The sequence below is a fragment of the Ctenopharyngodon idella genome, chromosome 3 (genome assembly GCF_019924925.1).
Source record: "Ctenopharyngodon idella isolate HZGC_01 chromosome 3, HZGC01, whole genome shotgun sequence".
Lineage (NCBI taxonomy): Eukaryota > Metazoa > Chordata > Actinopteri > Cypriniformes > Xenocyprididae > Ctenopharyngodon > Ctenopharyngodon idella.
In genome coordinates this window covers 8774168-8789046 of record NC_067222.1, presented here as the reverse complement: position 1 = coordinate 8789046, position 14879 = coordinate 8774168, and the positions used below count along the sequence as shown (strand labels likewise).

Genomic DNA, 14879 nt, shown 5'->3' with positions numbered 1-14879 from the left:
GATAAAGATCATTTATAAAGGTTTTAAAACGACAGAACACACTCACTTACACATATTTGAGAATCGGAATATCATATAGTTGATGACATGGTAAGCAATTTTGTGAATATTTTAAATAAAAAAGGAAAAACAAAATAATAGCGATCTATCTGTCATACAGTGTTATTGTGGCTGCGTTCAGCGCTCGTGACACGCAAGACGCGTCGCCATGGAAACAATAAGGGCAAACGTTCTAAAATAAGGGTCACCTTAAAAAAACTCACTCTGGGGGGTCAGTTAGAATATTTTAAACACACGCTTGAAAGGGTTAATGGTATTTCTCTCTAAAATCGCTCTAGCCAACCTACAGGCAACTTCAGAGCCCTAATATCTTTTTCTTTTTTTTCTTAATTTTTTCCAAGTTTCACCAAAAATATATATATATATATATATATTTTTTTTTTGGAATGTCCAACCATCCTACACAGGGAACAGTGACCTACCAAGAAATACCTCAGTATTTAAAGCTTAAACAGACCTGAGCATGACTACCACCATGGAAAATGTGGGGCCTGCCACCCTACAAGCCTGAAAGGGTCTTCTCACTATCAAAGCCAATGGCAAACCCTCAGAACAAGTCTCATCATAGGCCTGCCACAGGCCTGATTTAAGAAGCTCCTGGGCTGAAGAAGAACGACGTTTCCAACGACCGTCTCGACTGAAGTCCCAAAAAGCTCAGAGGGCGAAATCGGGGCATCGAGGAGAAAGGTTTTTTTTTTTTTCTCCCCGATGTCTGCCAAGTTCAACCACAGATGGCACTCCGTGGCCACCATTGCTGCCATTGATCGACCGACCGAGGCAGTGGCCTGTTTGGTGGCCTGGAGTGCCAAATCCGTAGTGCGGTGCAGCTCTACGACCGCTTCAGGGAAAGCCCCGCCCCCTGGTCTAAGTCCCTCAGCAGGTCAACCTGGTACACCTGCAACGCAGCCATTGTGTGCAGAGCAGCACCAGCCTGGCCTACTGCCGCGTATGCCCTGCCATTTAGACGTGATGTTACTTTAAGAGGTCTAGATGGCGGGGTTGGAGCCTTCAGTGTCAATGTCCGCCTCGATACGAGATAGTTCACAAACGTCTCGTCAATTGGTGGCATCTACACATACCCATATTATGCCAATCCCTCAACGTCAGCGAAATTCGCTTGCTGACTTCGATGGATTCGCGCCGAATACAAGCTTTTCCATGCCTTCTCGACCTCAGTATGCAGGTCAGGAAGGAATGGAAGACTTGGAGGGCTATGGCCAGAGAGAAACCAATCATCAAGCCGACCGCACGCGGTCTCTCTCCTAACGCGCTGCCATGGCAACTATAATCTGCCGGCAGCACGTTCTATAACATCCAATAACTCTGCATACGCAGGGCAGGGTGACTGAGAGGATTCAGTAACATCCACAAACTCACCTTCTCTATCCTCCTCAGCCATCTCCTGCTCGGCTGGAAAAGCACTGGCCGCTGGACCTGAGGATGCATATGAATTCGCATCCTCTTCCAGCAGCAACTCCTCGCCAGCCGCCGAGCCGCTCGAGAGGTCCACACCCCTCTCAAACTGCTCGGCGAGCTCCATCTGGGAACCCCATGACATGAGTCTCCGCTCTGCCTCGGCACAAGCGAGACCAGAGCCACCAGGTCCACATGCTGAACTCTCTCCCCTCGAGAAGAGAGCCAGACGAGACCAGAGCGTTTTCAAGGGAAAATGCTCGCAATTTACACAGAAAGCCCCCTCGAGAACTTCCTGTGTGTGCTCTTCCGCCAGACAGAGAACACACAGAACATGTGTGTCATCAGGTGTCAAATATCGTCGACACAGATCGGCACACTTAACAAACCTCTTAATAACCTGGTTTTCTCTGTGCATTTAATTTTGCCAAACATGTGCTTCAAACAAACAGTCCCTGAAGACAAAAAGAGGATGACATGTTATCTGGGCGCCTGTTATATACTTGTGGGTTGCATTGTTATGATGTCATGGGTTGTCGCCGGTCAATATGATATTGCCAAGATTGGATATGTGTTTCAGACACCGGTTCCTGCGGAGGCGGTTCCCCTAGCGCTTGATGCAGCACGAGTTCCCTTTCGAAAGGGAACTTCACAGTTACTTACACTATGTGTATCTGATATAAATAAAACATGTTGGCAAATTATATTTGAATCGATTGTTACTGCTGCTTCCATAGACATTGTGTATTTTTGAGTGCCTCTCGATGAGTGCCTCTCGATTGCTCCTGTCTGCCTTTGAGTGCCTCTCGATGAGTGCCTCTCGATTGCTCCTGTCTGCCTCGCTGCTCGCTGCTCAGATTGGTTTGCGTCTGTAACTCCGTATAGCTTTGTTTTGAATCTCTTACTTTTATTCATTGTTGCTTATTTTTTTATTACCTTATATGTAATATTGCCTACCACACTAATCTGACGTCGCTAGCTTGTAATCTTTGAATCTAAATCGCTGTTACAACGCATTTGCGTTTGCAGCGTTAACTTGTTAACAGTCTCTCGTGCGCTCCTTTTTCAACGCGTTCTTCAAACAGCTGTGGTAAGTCGGATCAGTCTACAAACACGGTGAGTCATGTCATCCTCTCCCAGCATTGCTACCTGTTCCATTTGCCACATGTTTACCATAGCTCTCTCTGTCAGCGACGAGGGATTTACATGTCATAAATGTAGGGAAATAGTTAGGCTGACAGAGAGAATCTCAGAATTAGAGACACGCATCCAAACTTTAATCGAGGATAGTAAGAATGCAAGGGCTTCAGATACTGTTTTGGATGCGACTAGCTTAGTGAACTCTGTACATTGTTCGGTTCCGGCTGTAGAGCCCGCGCAGCAGGGCACTTGGGTAACGGTGAGGCGGCCTAACCGCGGAAAACACCACTCTTCCGTTCCAATAAGAACATCAAACAGGTTCTCCCCACTCAGTGATACACCCACTGAGAATCCTGTTGAAAGTGCCCTAGTTATTGGCGATTCTATTACACGGAACGTGAAAATAGAGACACCAGCCACCATAGTCACATGTTTGCCGGGAGCCAGAGCACCTGACATCAAAGCAAATTTAAAAGTGCTGGCTAATGCTAATCGTAAATACTCTAAGATTATTATTCACGTCGGCACTAATGATGTTCGACTTCGCCAGTCGGAGATCACTAAAATTAACATTAAAGAGGTGTGTGAACTCGCAAGTACAATGTCAGGAGAAGTAATTTGCTCTGGCCCCCTTCCTGTTCGTCGGAGTGATGAGATAGTTAGCAGATTATCATCACTCAATGGCTGGCTGTCTAAGTGGTGTCCGCAAAATAATATAGGTTTCATAAACAATTGGAAAAGTTTTTGGGGCAGACCTGACCTGTTAAAAAGAGATGGTATTCATCCCTCCCGGGATGGTGCTGCTCTTCTCTCTAGTAATATGGCACATAGTCTTAGAACTGAAACATGACAAACTGGGGCCCAGGTCAGAAAGCAGACAGACTGGCTAAACCGACCGTCTGCTAGCTGCCTCACGTTACAGAAGTCAGAAAATTCAGATAACTCCCAACACATAGAAACTCTTACACCTAGATATTTTCAAATAGAGACTGTGTCTGTACCCCGAATTAGTAAAAACAAAAAACTTCCAAACCCATTAAATGGTAAAAATTTAATTGATGTTCAACAAATAAAAAATAGAGATAATAATGCTAAACAAATGATAAAACTCGGGTTGTTAAATATTAGATCCCTTTCTTCAAAATCACTTATTGTTAATGATATTATCAAAGATAATAATCTAGATGTGCTGTGTTTGACAGAAACTTGGCTAAAACCGGACGATTACATTACTTTAAATGAGTCTAGTCCTCAAGGTTATGATTATCGACACAATGGCCGTCAGAAAGGCAAAGGGGGAGGTGTTGCTGTAATCTATAGTAATATTTACAGTATTAGTCAGAAGTCTTTCAAATATAATTCCTTCGAAACTATGGTACTTTACGTAACATTATGTAAGTTGACATTTGTGCTGGCTACTGTATACAGGCCACCAGGACACAATACAGACTTTATCAAAGAATTTGCTGACTTTCTATCAGAGTTAGTACTAGCTGCAGATAAAGTCCTTGTTGTTGGTGATTTTAATATTCATGTAGATAATAAAAAAGACGCATTAGGATTGGCATTTGCAGATATTCTAAACTCTATTGGTGTTAGACAACATGTGTCAGGACCCACTCATTGTCATAATCATACTTTAGATCTAATATTGTCACATGGAATCGATATTGATGCTGTTGAAATTCTGCAGCAGAGTGACGACATCTCAGATCATTATCTAGTCTCCTGTATACTATCCTTTATACACTTGACTTGACATTTGATATTCAACAGTGCTTTTGATCTGCCTGCATTGACACTATTCTTTAAGAGCTGCTGTGCAGCCAAACAAAGTACCAGTTATCAATGTAAAGCTGCTTTGACACAATCTACATTGTAAAAAGCGCTATATAAATAAAGGTGACTTGACTTGACTATACTACATTTAGTCAAGGCAGCTAAACTGCCTCCATGCCATAAATATGGTAGAACCATCACTTCTACCACTAAAGATTGCTTTATAAATAATCTTCCTGATCATTTTCATCGCCTTAGCATACCAGACAGCTTAGAAGACCTCGATGTTGCAACAGAAACTATTGCCTCTGTCTTTTCCAGCACATTAGACTCAGTTGCTCCTTTGCGTTTAAAAAAGATTAAGGAAATTAATCCAATGCCATGGTACAATGAGCACACTCGGGCCCTAAAGTTAGCAGCCAGAAAAATGGAGCGCAGCTGGAAGAAATCAAAACTAGAAGTATTTCGTATTTCGTGGAGAGAGAGAATGATTGAGTACAGAAAGGCCGTAAAATCTGCTAGATCTGCCTATTTTTCAAAACTCTTAGAAGAAAATAAACACAACCCTAGGTATTTATTGGATACAGTGGCTAAATTAACAAGAAATAAAGCTTCAACTTCTGATGTTTCCAAAGAGCACAGCAGTAATGACTTTATGAACTTCTTTACTTGCAAGATTGATAATATTAGAGAAAAAATAATAACCATGCAACCGTCTACTACAGTATCGTGTCAGATAGTGCATTGTAGTGTCCCTGAGGAAAAATTCAATTCATTTACTGCTTTAGGAGAGGAAGAATTGTCTAAACTTGTTAAATCATCAAAATCAACAACATGTATGTTAGACCCTATACCGACTAAGCTATTGAAAGAGATGCTTCCAGAGGTCATAGATCCTCTTCTCAATATCATCAATTCATCTTTATCATTAGGATATGTACCAAAAACTTTTAAGCTGTCTATTATTAAACCTCTTATTAAAAAACCACAACTTGATCCTAAAGAATTAGTCAATTACAGGCCGATCTCAAATCTCACTTTTCTGTCAAAAATACTAGAAAAGGCAGTATCATCACAACTATGTTCCTTTTTAGAAAGAAATGGTATCTGTGAGGATTTCCAGTCAGGATTTAGACCGTACCATAGTACTGAGACTGCTCTCATTAGAGTTACTAATGATTTGCTCTTATCATCAGATCGTGGTTGTATCTCTCTATTAGTGTTACTGGATCTTAGTGCAGCATTTGACACTATTGATCACAATATTCTTTTAAATAGACTCGAAAATTATGTTGGCATTAGTGGAATTGCATTGTCATGGTTCAAATCATACTTATCTGACCGTTATCAGTTTGTAGTAGTAAACGAAGACATGTCATATCGATCACAAGTTCAATATGGAGTACCACAAGGCTCAGTACTAGGACCGTTGCTGTTCACTCTGTACATGCTACCCTTAGGAGATATCATTAGGAAGCATGGCGTTAGTTTTCACTGTTACGCTGATGATACTCAGCTCTATATTTCTTCGCGCCCTGACGAAACTTACCAATTCACAAAATTAACGGAATGCATAGCTGATATAAAAAATTGGATGACCAGTAATTTCCTACTACTAAATTCAGAAAAAACAGAGATTCTAATTTTTGGACCAAAAACTTCTTCACGTAATAACCTAGAATATTGTCTAACACTTGATGGCTGCTCTATTAAGTCTTCGTCGTCAGTTAGGAACCTGGGTGTGCTCTTTGATACCAATCTTTCATTTGAAGGCCATGTTACTAGCATCTGTAAAACCGCATTCTTCCATCTTAAAAATATATCTAAACTACGACATATGCTCTCAATGAAAAGTGCAGAACAGTTAGTTCATGCGTTCATGACCTCAAGGCTAGATTACTGTAATGCTCTACTGGGTGGTTGTTCTGCTCGCCTGATAAATAAACTACAGCTCGTACAAAATGCAGCAGCTAGAGTTCTTACTAGAACCAGGAAGTATGACCATATTAGCCCAGTTCTGTCAACACTGCATTGGCTTCCTGTTAAACATCGTATAGATTTTAAAATCTTGCTAATTACTTACAAAGCACTAAATGGTTTAGCTCCCCAGTACCTGAGCGAGCTCCTAATTCATTATAGTCCCTCACGTCTATTGCGATCTCAGAATTCAGGCCAGCTGGTAATACCTAGAATATCAAAATCAACTGCAGGTGGTAGATCCTTCTCCTATTTGGCACCTAAACTCTGGAACAATCTTCCTAGCATTGTTCGGGAAGCAGACACACTCTGTCAGTTTAAATCTAGACTAAAAACGCATCTCTTTAACCTGGCATACACATAACACATTACCAATTTATATTTTCAAATCCGTTAAAGGATTATTAGGCTGCATAAATTAGGTCAGCCGGAACCGGGAACACTTCCTATAACACCTGATGTACTCGTAACATCAGAAGAAGAATGGCATCTACGCTAATATTAGTCTTTCTGTTTATCCCGAGGTTCACCGTAGTCAACCGGATCCGGGCCGTATCCAGGTGAGACCAAGGACCTGCACCTTGACACGACCACAACGCAGCCCTGACGTATCAGCAGAGATTGAGTCAACTAGATCATCCACTGTGAGGGCCTCATCGACACGACAGCCACGACACAGTTCCTCAACAACCGTCCATACCGGCGTGATCCTCAATACGATCCTCAATTGGATGGGACTGAAATACATACTTTTAATGTTGCGATCCTATTGGACTTATGATAGCAACCTGAATTGTAACAAAGCACTGTTGGCCAGAGGAGAACTGGCACCCCGACTAAGCCTGGTTTCTCCCAAGGTTTTTTTCTCCATTTTAACACCAATTTGCCACTTGTCTGCCACCTAATGTCACCTGATGGAGTTTGGGTTCCTTGCCGCTGTCGCCTCTGGCTTGCTTAGTTGGGGACACTTGACTTGACATTTGATATTCAACAGTGTTTTGATCTGCCTGCATTGACACTATTCTTTAAGAGCTGCTGTGCAGCCAAACAATGTACCAGTTATCAATGTAAAGCTGCTTTGACACAATCTACATTGTAAAAAGTGCTATATAAATAAAGGTGACTTGACTTGACTTGACTATTTTACAAACTCTAAATGTATCGTTTTACTAGTACCAATGTATATTTAAATGTCTGAAACCTAAAACAAACATTATGTCCGTCTCTGGCTCAGCACCAGTCAAAGTGTGAAAGCACAGTTTGAATCTGGCAGATATATCACTGAACATTCTAAATCCCATTTGTGGGACCGTACTCTCAGGGGCACGGAAATAATGTGGGACCGTACCGCTCAAAAGGTTAATTTATGTTGGATCAGCATCGGAATTATGATGAAAGCCGACAGCACACATGGGTGGAGACAGTGACATTGAACCAACAGTGATTTGTAATTGATGAGCACAAGATCATGCAGGCATCTCTGCAGAACACTAGTGGGTGTTTCCCAATCAGTGGGGTGTGTGTGAGTTCATGATGGGCATTTTGAACCGCTTTATTGTTACTGAATCTAATATATTTATTTAAAAAAGTTTTTGAAGTGTTTGAATAAACCATCCATTTTTCTAAATTCTTAAAAAGACCATTCATCTTATGTAAAAAAGCTGTGGTTTTCTGTCTCTCTAACCTCTCTCTATTAAAGCTCTCCCTCTGTATTTTGAGGCACACGCATACACCTTGCCTGAGCCAATCAGCGCCGGAAACCTTTACCATGTGATCTCGCCATCACAGAGACGGTTGCTGCATCCCAATTCGCATACTATCCATCCTAAATAGTATTCCCGCGTGTCCCAAATTGTAGTATGTTGAAATGAGCATTCCAAAGAGACGCAGATGGTCTACTTTTTCTGGTTAGAATCCGGAATGCAGATCCATGCACACTCTTAACGTCTAATATTGCCCACAACCCATTGCACTGTGGACGAGGATTTGATTAGAACTACAAACACAAATAAAAAGTGTAAAAAAAAAAAAAACTACAAACATGACAGATGTGTGAGACTGACAGTTACAGAGTGGTTAAGATAAAAGGGATTAAGTGATTAATAATCAGTATCTAACTTGACGAAAAAATATTTATTAAATGTTATCCACATTATATTTCATCTGCAACAGCATTATGAACTTTTAGCGATGCGTTTGGTCATTAACTTTTAAATGCATCATTATGTTAAACACAAGGAGAGTTCTCCGCATGAAAGACCCATGACTGGCAGATCAACGCACGACTACATTTCTCTCTGAAATGGTAGAAAATTTAACTGTGAGAAGATGATTGACAGGACAGTTTAAACGGTTACAGGTTGCACGTAACCAAGCAACAGAGCGTCCATTAAAGACACAACTATGATGAAGTAGTATGTCCCAAAGCTTGCTTACTCTTCTGCTTCACACTCAAAAGTATGTGCTTTTTCTTCACAAAAAGGGTGTAGTATAATTAGGTGAATTGGGATGCAGCAGGTAGTTCAGTGCAGTGGGACACGGGGACGGACGCTGAAGTTCATGGTCATGATGTGTCTTCCTACATGGTTGTTTAAGAAATGAAAAGCTACACAGTCCATCTGTAAGGGTTAAAAGAATCGTTGCCAAACATAAAACATGCTAGAAACATAAAAATCACTGTAATAATGATCCATTCATAGATTCTTATGTATTTGCCTATTAAAATCCAAACAGCGACTTTTTTATGTTCCTGTTTGAAGTAAAATTCACTGTATTTCTGTATATTTAATGAGAAATCTGTTGTAAACAACTTGCTTGCTACATGCATACGCGTTCATAGCTCAGAGTGGCGCCATACAAGCTTCGCAAGGCTAACAAGGTGTCAGGTTACAGCTGTACGCTGCACACAATAACAAGTTACAGCCTGCCTTACATTTGCTTTAAATCTTTTGTGATTTAATGTTCATGTTTAATTATAATTCTTATTTTACCTGTGCTGTATTATTGCCAGTATGTTTAAGTGTTGTAATTAATCATCATCATCATCATCATTATTATTATTAGTATTATGTACATTTATGGTTATGTCACTGTTTTTATTTATTTATTTATTTAAACCAAAACACAAACCATGCAGTCTGTTGAGTGGTGACAATAAATGGGTTATTCCCTAAAACAAGTGTGTCTTTGTTTCATCTCTAATCGGACAGTCTTTGGTGGGTCAGCACCCTGAGCCGAACTTGTTCTTATATGGCGAAGAGCTACTAAGAGCCAACCATTTTTTCATCTTACTTTAGTGATATTTATTAGGAATTTTATGATTAAAGTTCCAACATTTCTTGAAGCAAGTGACATGAACGCAAGAATATCATACTTTACACATAGCCTGTGTATTGCATCTATTACTCAATGCTTGCAGAGCCCCTTGACTTCTTTCCTTTAATAGGAATGAAGGCGGATGAGGATGAACGTGAAAAATGAGAAGCACCCTCTTGATAAATGTGACATTGATTATACGCTGAGTTGTAGTCGGTGTGATTATCACCTGACCTGGGACCTGATGCTATCCTGTGCCTTATCTCCTGCTCCCCCATTACTGCTTAATTAGATAATCATTCATATTCCTGAATCTGTATTACAGTTGAGGAATGTAACTTATTTCCATTCAGTTTAGCCTGTTCCCACTGAAACACAATAACAAAAAAAAAATGACACCTTGTGTTTGAGAAAGTGATGACATGGCTATTTTGTCATATTTAAATAGATTAAGTTCTACATAAGATGAATCTGCAGCTTTAAAGAAATTTTCATTAAAAAAAACCCAAAGCTCTTTTATTCTACAAGATAAACTTGTTTCTTGAATGTGTATGTAGTTTCACAGAAAATGAACTGAGATTTATGTAATGGCCGTATTTCAGAGGTGTTTATTCCTCTTCATGAGGAGTTTAGCTCCAGTACACCTGTCTGGAAGTTTTCATTGATCCTAATGACCTCGATTAGCTGCATCAGGTGTGTTTAATTAAGGCTGGAGATAAATTTGTGCCTTGTCAAGTCAAGTCAAGTCACCTTTATTTATATAGCGCTTTTTACAATGTAGATTGTTGTCAAAGCAGCTTTACATTGATAACTGGTACATTGTTTGACTGCACAGCAGCTCTTAAAGAATAGTGTCAATGCAGGCAGATCAAAAGCACTGTTGAATATCAAAATGTCAAGTCAAGTGTCCCCAACTAAGCAAGCCAGAGGCGACAGCGGCAAGGAACCCAAACTCCATCAGGTGACATCAGGTGGCAGACAAGTGGCAAATTGGTGTTAAAATGGAGAAAAAAACCTTGGGAGAAACCAGGCTTAGTCGGGGTGCCAGTTCTCCTCTGGCCAACAGTGCTTTGTTACAATTCAGGTTGCTATCATAAGTCCAATAGGATCGCAACATTAAAAGTATTTATTTCAGTTCCATCCAATTGAGGATCGTATTCATCACGCCGGTATGGACGGTTGTTGAGGAACTGTGTCGTGGCTGTCGTGTCGATGAGGCCTTCACAGGGGATGATCTAGTTGACTCAATCTCTGCTGATACTTCAGGGCTGCGTTGTGGTCGTGTCAAGGTGCAGGTCCTTGGTCTCACCTGGATACGGCCCGGATCCGGTTGACTACGGTGAACCTCGGGATAAACAGAAAGACTAATATTAGCGTAGATGCCATTCTTCTTCTGATGTAACGAGTACATCAGGTGTTATAGGAAGTGTTCCCGGTTCCGGCTGACCTAATTTATGCAGCCTAATAATCCTTTAACGGATTTGGAAATATAAATTGGTAATGTGTTATGTGTATGCCAGGTTAAAGAGATGCGTTTTTAGTCTAGATTTAAACTGACAGAGTGTGTCTGCTTCCCGAACAATGCTAGGAAGATTGTTCCAGAGTTTAGGTGCCAAATAGGAGAAGGATCTACCACCTGCAGTTGATTTTGATATTCTAGGTATTATCAGCTGGCCTGAATTCTGAGATCGCAATAGACGTGAAGGACTATAATGAATTAGGAGCTCGCTCAGGTACTGGGGAGCTAAACCATTTAGTGCTTTGTAAGTAATTAGCAAGATTTTAAAATCTATACGATGTTTAACAGGAAGCCAATGCAGTGTTGACAGAACTGGGCTAATATGGTCATACTTCCTGGTTCTAGTAAGAACTCTAGCTGCTGCATTTTGTACGAGCTGTAGTTTATTTATCAGGCGAGCAGAACAACCACCCAGTAGAGCGTTACAGTAATCTAGCCTTGAGGTCATGAACGCATGAACTAACTGTTCTGCATTTTTCATTGAGAGCATATGTCGTAGTTTAGATATATTTTTAAGATGGAAGAATGCGGTTTTACAGATGCTAGTAACATGGCCTTCAAATGAAAGATTGGTATCAAAGAGCACACCTAGGTTCCTAACTGACGACGAAGACTTAACAGAGCAGCCATCAAGTGTTAGACAATATTCTAGGTTATTACGTGAAGAAGTTTTTGGTCCAAAAATTAGAATCTCTGTTTTTTCTGAATTTAGTAGTAGGAAATTACTGGTCATCCAATTTTTTATATCAGCTATGCACTCCGTTAATTTTGTGAATTGGTAAGTTTCGTCAGGGCGCGAAGAAATATAGAGCTGAGTATCATCAGCGTATCAGTGAAAACTAACGCCATGCTTCCTAATGATATCTCCCAAGGGTAGCATGTACAGAGTGAACAGTAACGGTCCTAGTACTGAGCCTTGTGGTACTCCATATTGAACTTGTGATCGATATGACATGTCTTCGTTTACTACTACAAACTGATAACGGTCAGATAAGTATGATTTGAACCATGACAATGCAATTCCACTAATGCCAACATAATTTTCGAGTCTATTTAAAAGAATATTGTGATCAATAGTGTCAAATGCTGCACTAAGATCCAGTAACACTAATAGAGAGATACAACCACGATCTGATGATAAGAGCAAATCATTAGTAACTCTAATGAGAGCAGTCTCAGTACTATGGTACGGTCTAAATCCTGACTGGAAATCCTCACAGATACCATTTCTTTCTAAAAAGGAACATAGCTGTGATGATACTGCCTTTTCTAGTATTTTTGACAGAAAAGTGAGATTTGAGATCGGCCTGTAATTGACTAATTCTCTAGGATCAAGTTGTGGTTTTTTAATAAGAGGTTTAATAATAGCCAGCTTAAAAGTTTTTGGTACGTATCCTAATGATAAAGATGAATTGACGATATTGAGAAGAGGGTCTATGACCTCTGGAAGCATTTCTTTCAATAGCTTAGTCGGTATAGGGTCTAACATACATGTTGTTGATTTTGATGATTTAACAAGTTTAGACAATTCTTCCTCTCCTAAAGCAGTAAATGAATTGAATTTTTCCTCAGGGACACTACAATGCACTATCTGACACGATACTGTAGTAGACGGTTGCATGGTTATTATTTTTTCTCTAATATTATCAATCTTGCAAGTAAAGAAGTTCATAAAGTCATTACTGCTGTGCTCTTTGGAAACATCAGAAGTTGAAGCTTTCTTTCTTGTTAATTTAGCCACTGTATCAAATAAATACCTAGGGTTGTGTTTATTTTCTTCTAAGAGTTTTGAAAAATAGGCAGATCTAGCAGATTTTAAGGCCTTTCTGTACTCAATCATTCTCTCTCTCCACGAAATACGAAATACTTCTAGTTTTGATTTCTTCCAGCTGCGCTCCATTTTTCTGGCTGCTAACTTTAGGGCCCGAGTGTGGTCATTGTACCATGGCATTGGATTAATTTCCTTAATCTTTTTTAAACGCAAAGGAGCAACTGAGTCTAATGTGCTGGAAAAGACAGAGGCAATAGTTTCTGTTGCAACATCGAGGTCTTCTAAGCTGTCTGGTATGCTAAGGCGATGAAAATGATCAGGAAGATTATTTATAAAGCAATCTTTAGTGGTAGAAGTGATGGTTCTACCATATTTATGGCATGGAGGCAGTTTAGCCGCCTTGACTAAATGTAGTATACACGAGACTAGATAATGATCTGAGATGTCGTCACTCTGCTGCAGAATTTCAACAGCATCAATATCGATTCCATGTGACAATATTAGATCTAAAGTATGATTATGACAATGAGTGGGTCCTGACACATGTTGTCTAACACCAATAGAGTTTAGAATATCTGCAAATGCCAATCCTAATGCGTCTTTTTTATTATCTACATGAATATTAAAATCACCAACAACAAGGACTTTATCTGCAGCTAGTACTAACTCTGATAGAAAGTCAGCAAATTCTTTGATAAAGTCTGTATTGTGTCCTGGTGGCCTGTATACAGTAGCCAGCACAAATGTCAACTTACATAATGTTACGTAAAGTACCATAGTTTCGAAGGAATTATATTTGAAAGACTTCTGACTAATACTGTAAATATTACTATAGATTACAGCAACACCTCCCCCTTTGCCTTTCTGATGGCCATTGTGTCGATAATCATAACCTTGAGGACTAGACTCATTTAAAGTAATGTAATCGTCCGGTTTTAGCCAAGTTTCTGTCAAACACAGCACATCTAGATTATTATCTTTGATAATATCATTAACAATAAGTGATTTTGAAGAAAGGGATCTAATATTTAACAACCCGAGTTTTATCATTTGTTTAGCATTATTATCTCTATTTTTTATTTGTTGAACATCAATTAAATTTTTACCATTAAATGGGTTTGGAAGTTTTTTGTTTTTACTAATTCGGGGTACAGACACAGTCTCTATTTGAAAATATCTAGGTGTAAGAGTTTCTATGTGTTGAGAGTTATCTGAATTTTCTGACTTCTGTAACGTGAGGCAGCTAGCAGACGTTCGGTTTAGCCAGTTTGTCTGCTGCTTTCTGACCTGGGCCCCAGTTTGTCATGTTTCAGTTCTAAGACTATGTGCCATATTACTAGAGAGAAGAGCAGCACCATCCCGGGAGGGATGAATACCATCTCTTTTTAACAGGTCAGGTCTGCCCCAAAAACTTTTCCAATTATCTATGAAACCTATATTATTTTGCGGACACCACTTAGACAGCCAGCCATTGAGTGATGATAATCTGCTAACTATCTCATCACTCCGACGAACAGGAAGGGGGCCAGAGCAAATTACTTCTCCTGACATTGTACTTGCGAGTTCACACACCTCTTTAATGTTAATTTTAGTGATCTCCGACTGGCGAAGTCGAACATCATTAGTGCCGACGTGAATAATAATCTTAGAGTATTTACGATTAGCATTAGCCAGCACTTTTAAATTTGCTTTGATGTCAGGTGCTCTGGCTCCCGGCAAACATGTGACTATGGTGGCTGGTGTCTCTATTTTCACGTTCCGTGTAATAGAATCGCCAATAACTAGGGCACTTTCAACAGGATTCTCAGTGGGTGTATCACTGAGTGGGGAGAACCTGTTTGATGTTCTTATTGGAACGGAAGAGTGGTGTTTTTCGCGGCTAGGCCGCCTCACCGTTACCCAAGT

The 14879-nt window shown here is 40.0% G+C and overlaps 2 protein-coding genes across 4 annotated transcripts in view; one reads left to right on the top strand and one right to left on the bottom strand.

Annotated features, from left to right (window-relative positions):
- Positions 1-14879, bottom strand: part of LOC127509850 (uncharacterized) — a 79616-nt gene that overhangs the window by 16102 nt on the left and 48635 nt on the right. The gene's annotated exons all lie outside the window — the stretch shown is intronic.
- On the top strand, positions 2551-4346 carry LOC127510008 (uncharacterized). The gene has a single exon (XM_051889486.1). It carries the CDS (start codon positions 2597-2599, stop codon positions 3461-3463), a length of 867 nt encoding a protein of 288 aa, XP_051745446.1. The 5' UTR covers positions 2551-2596; the 3' UTR covers positions 3464-4346.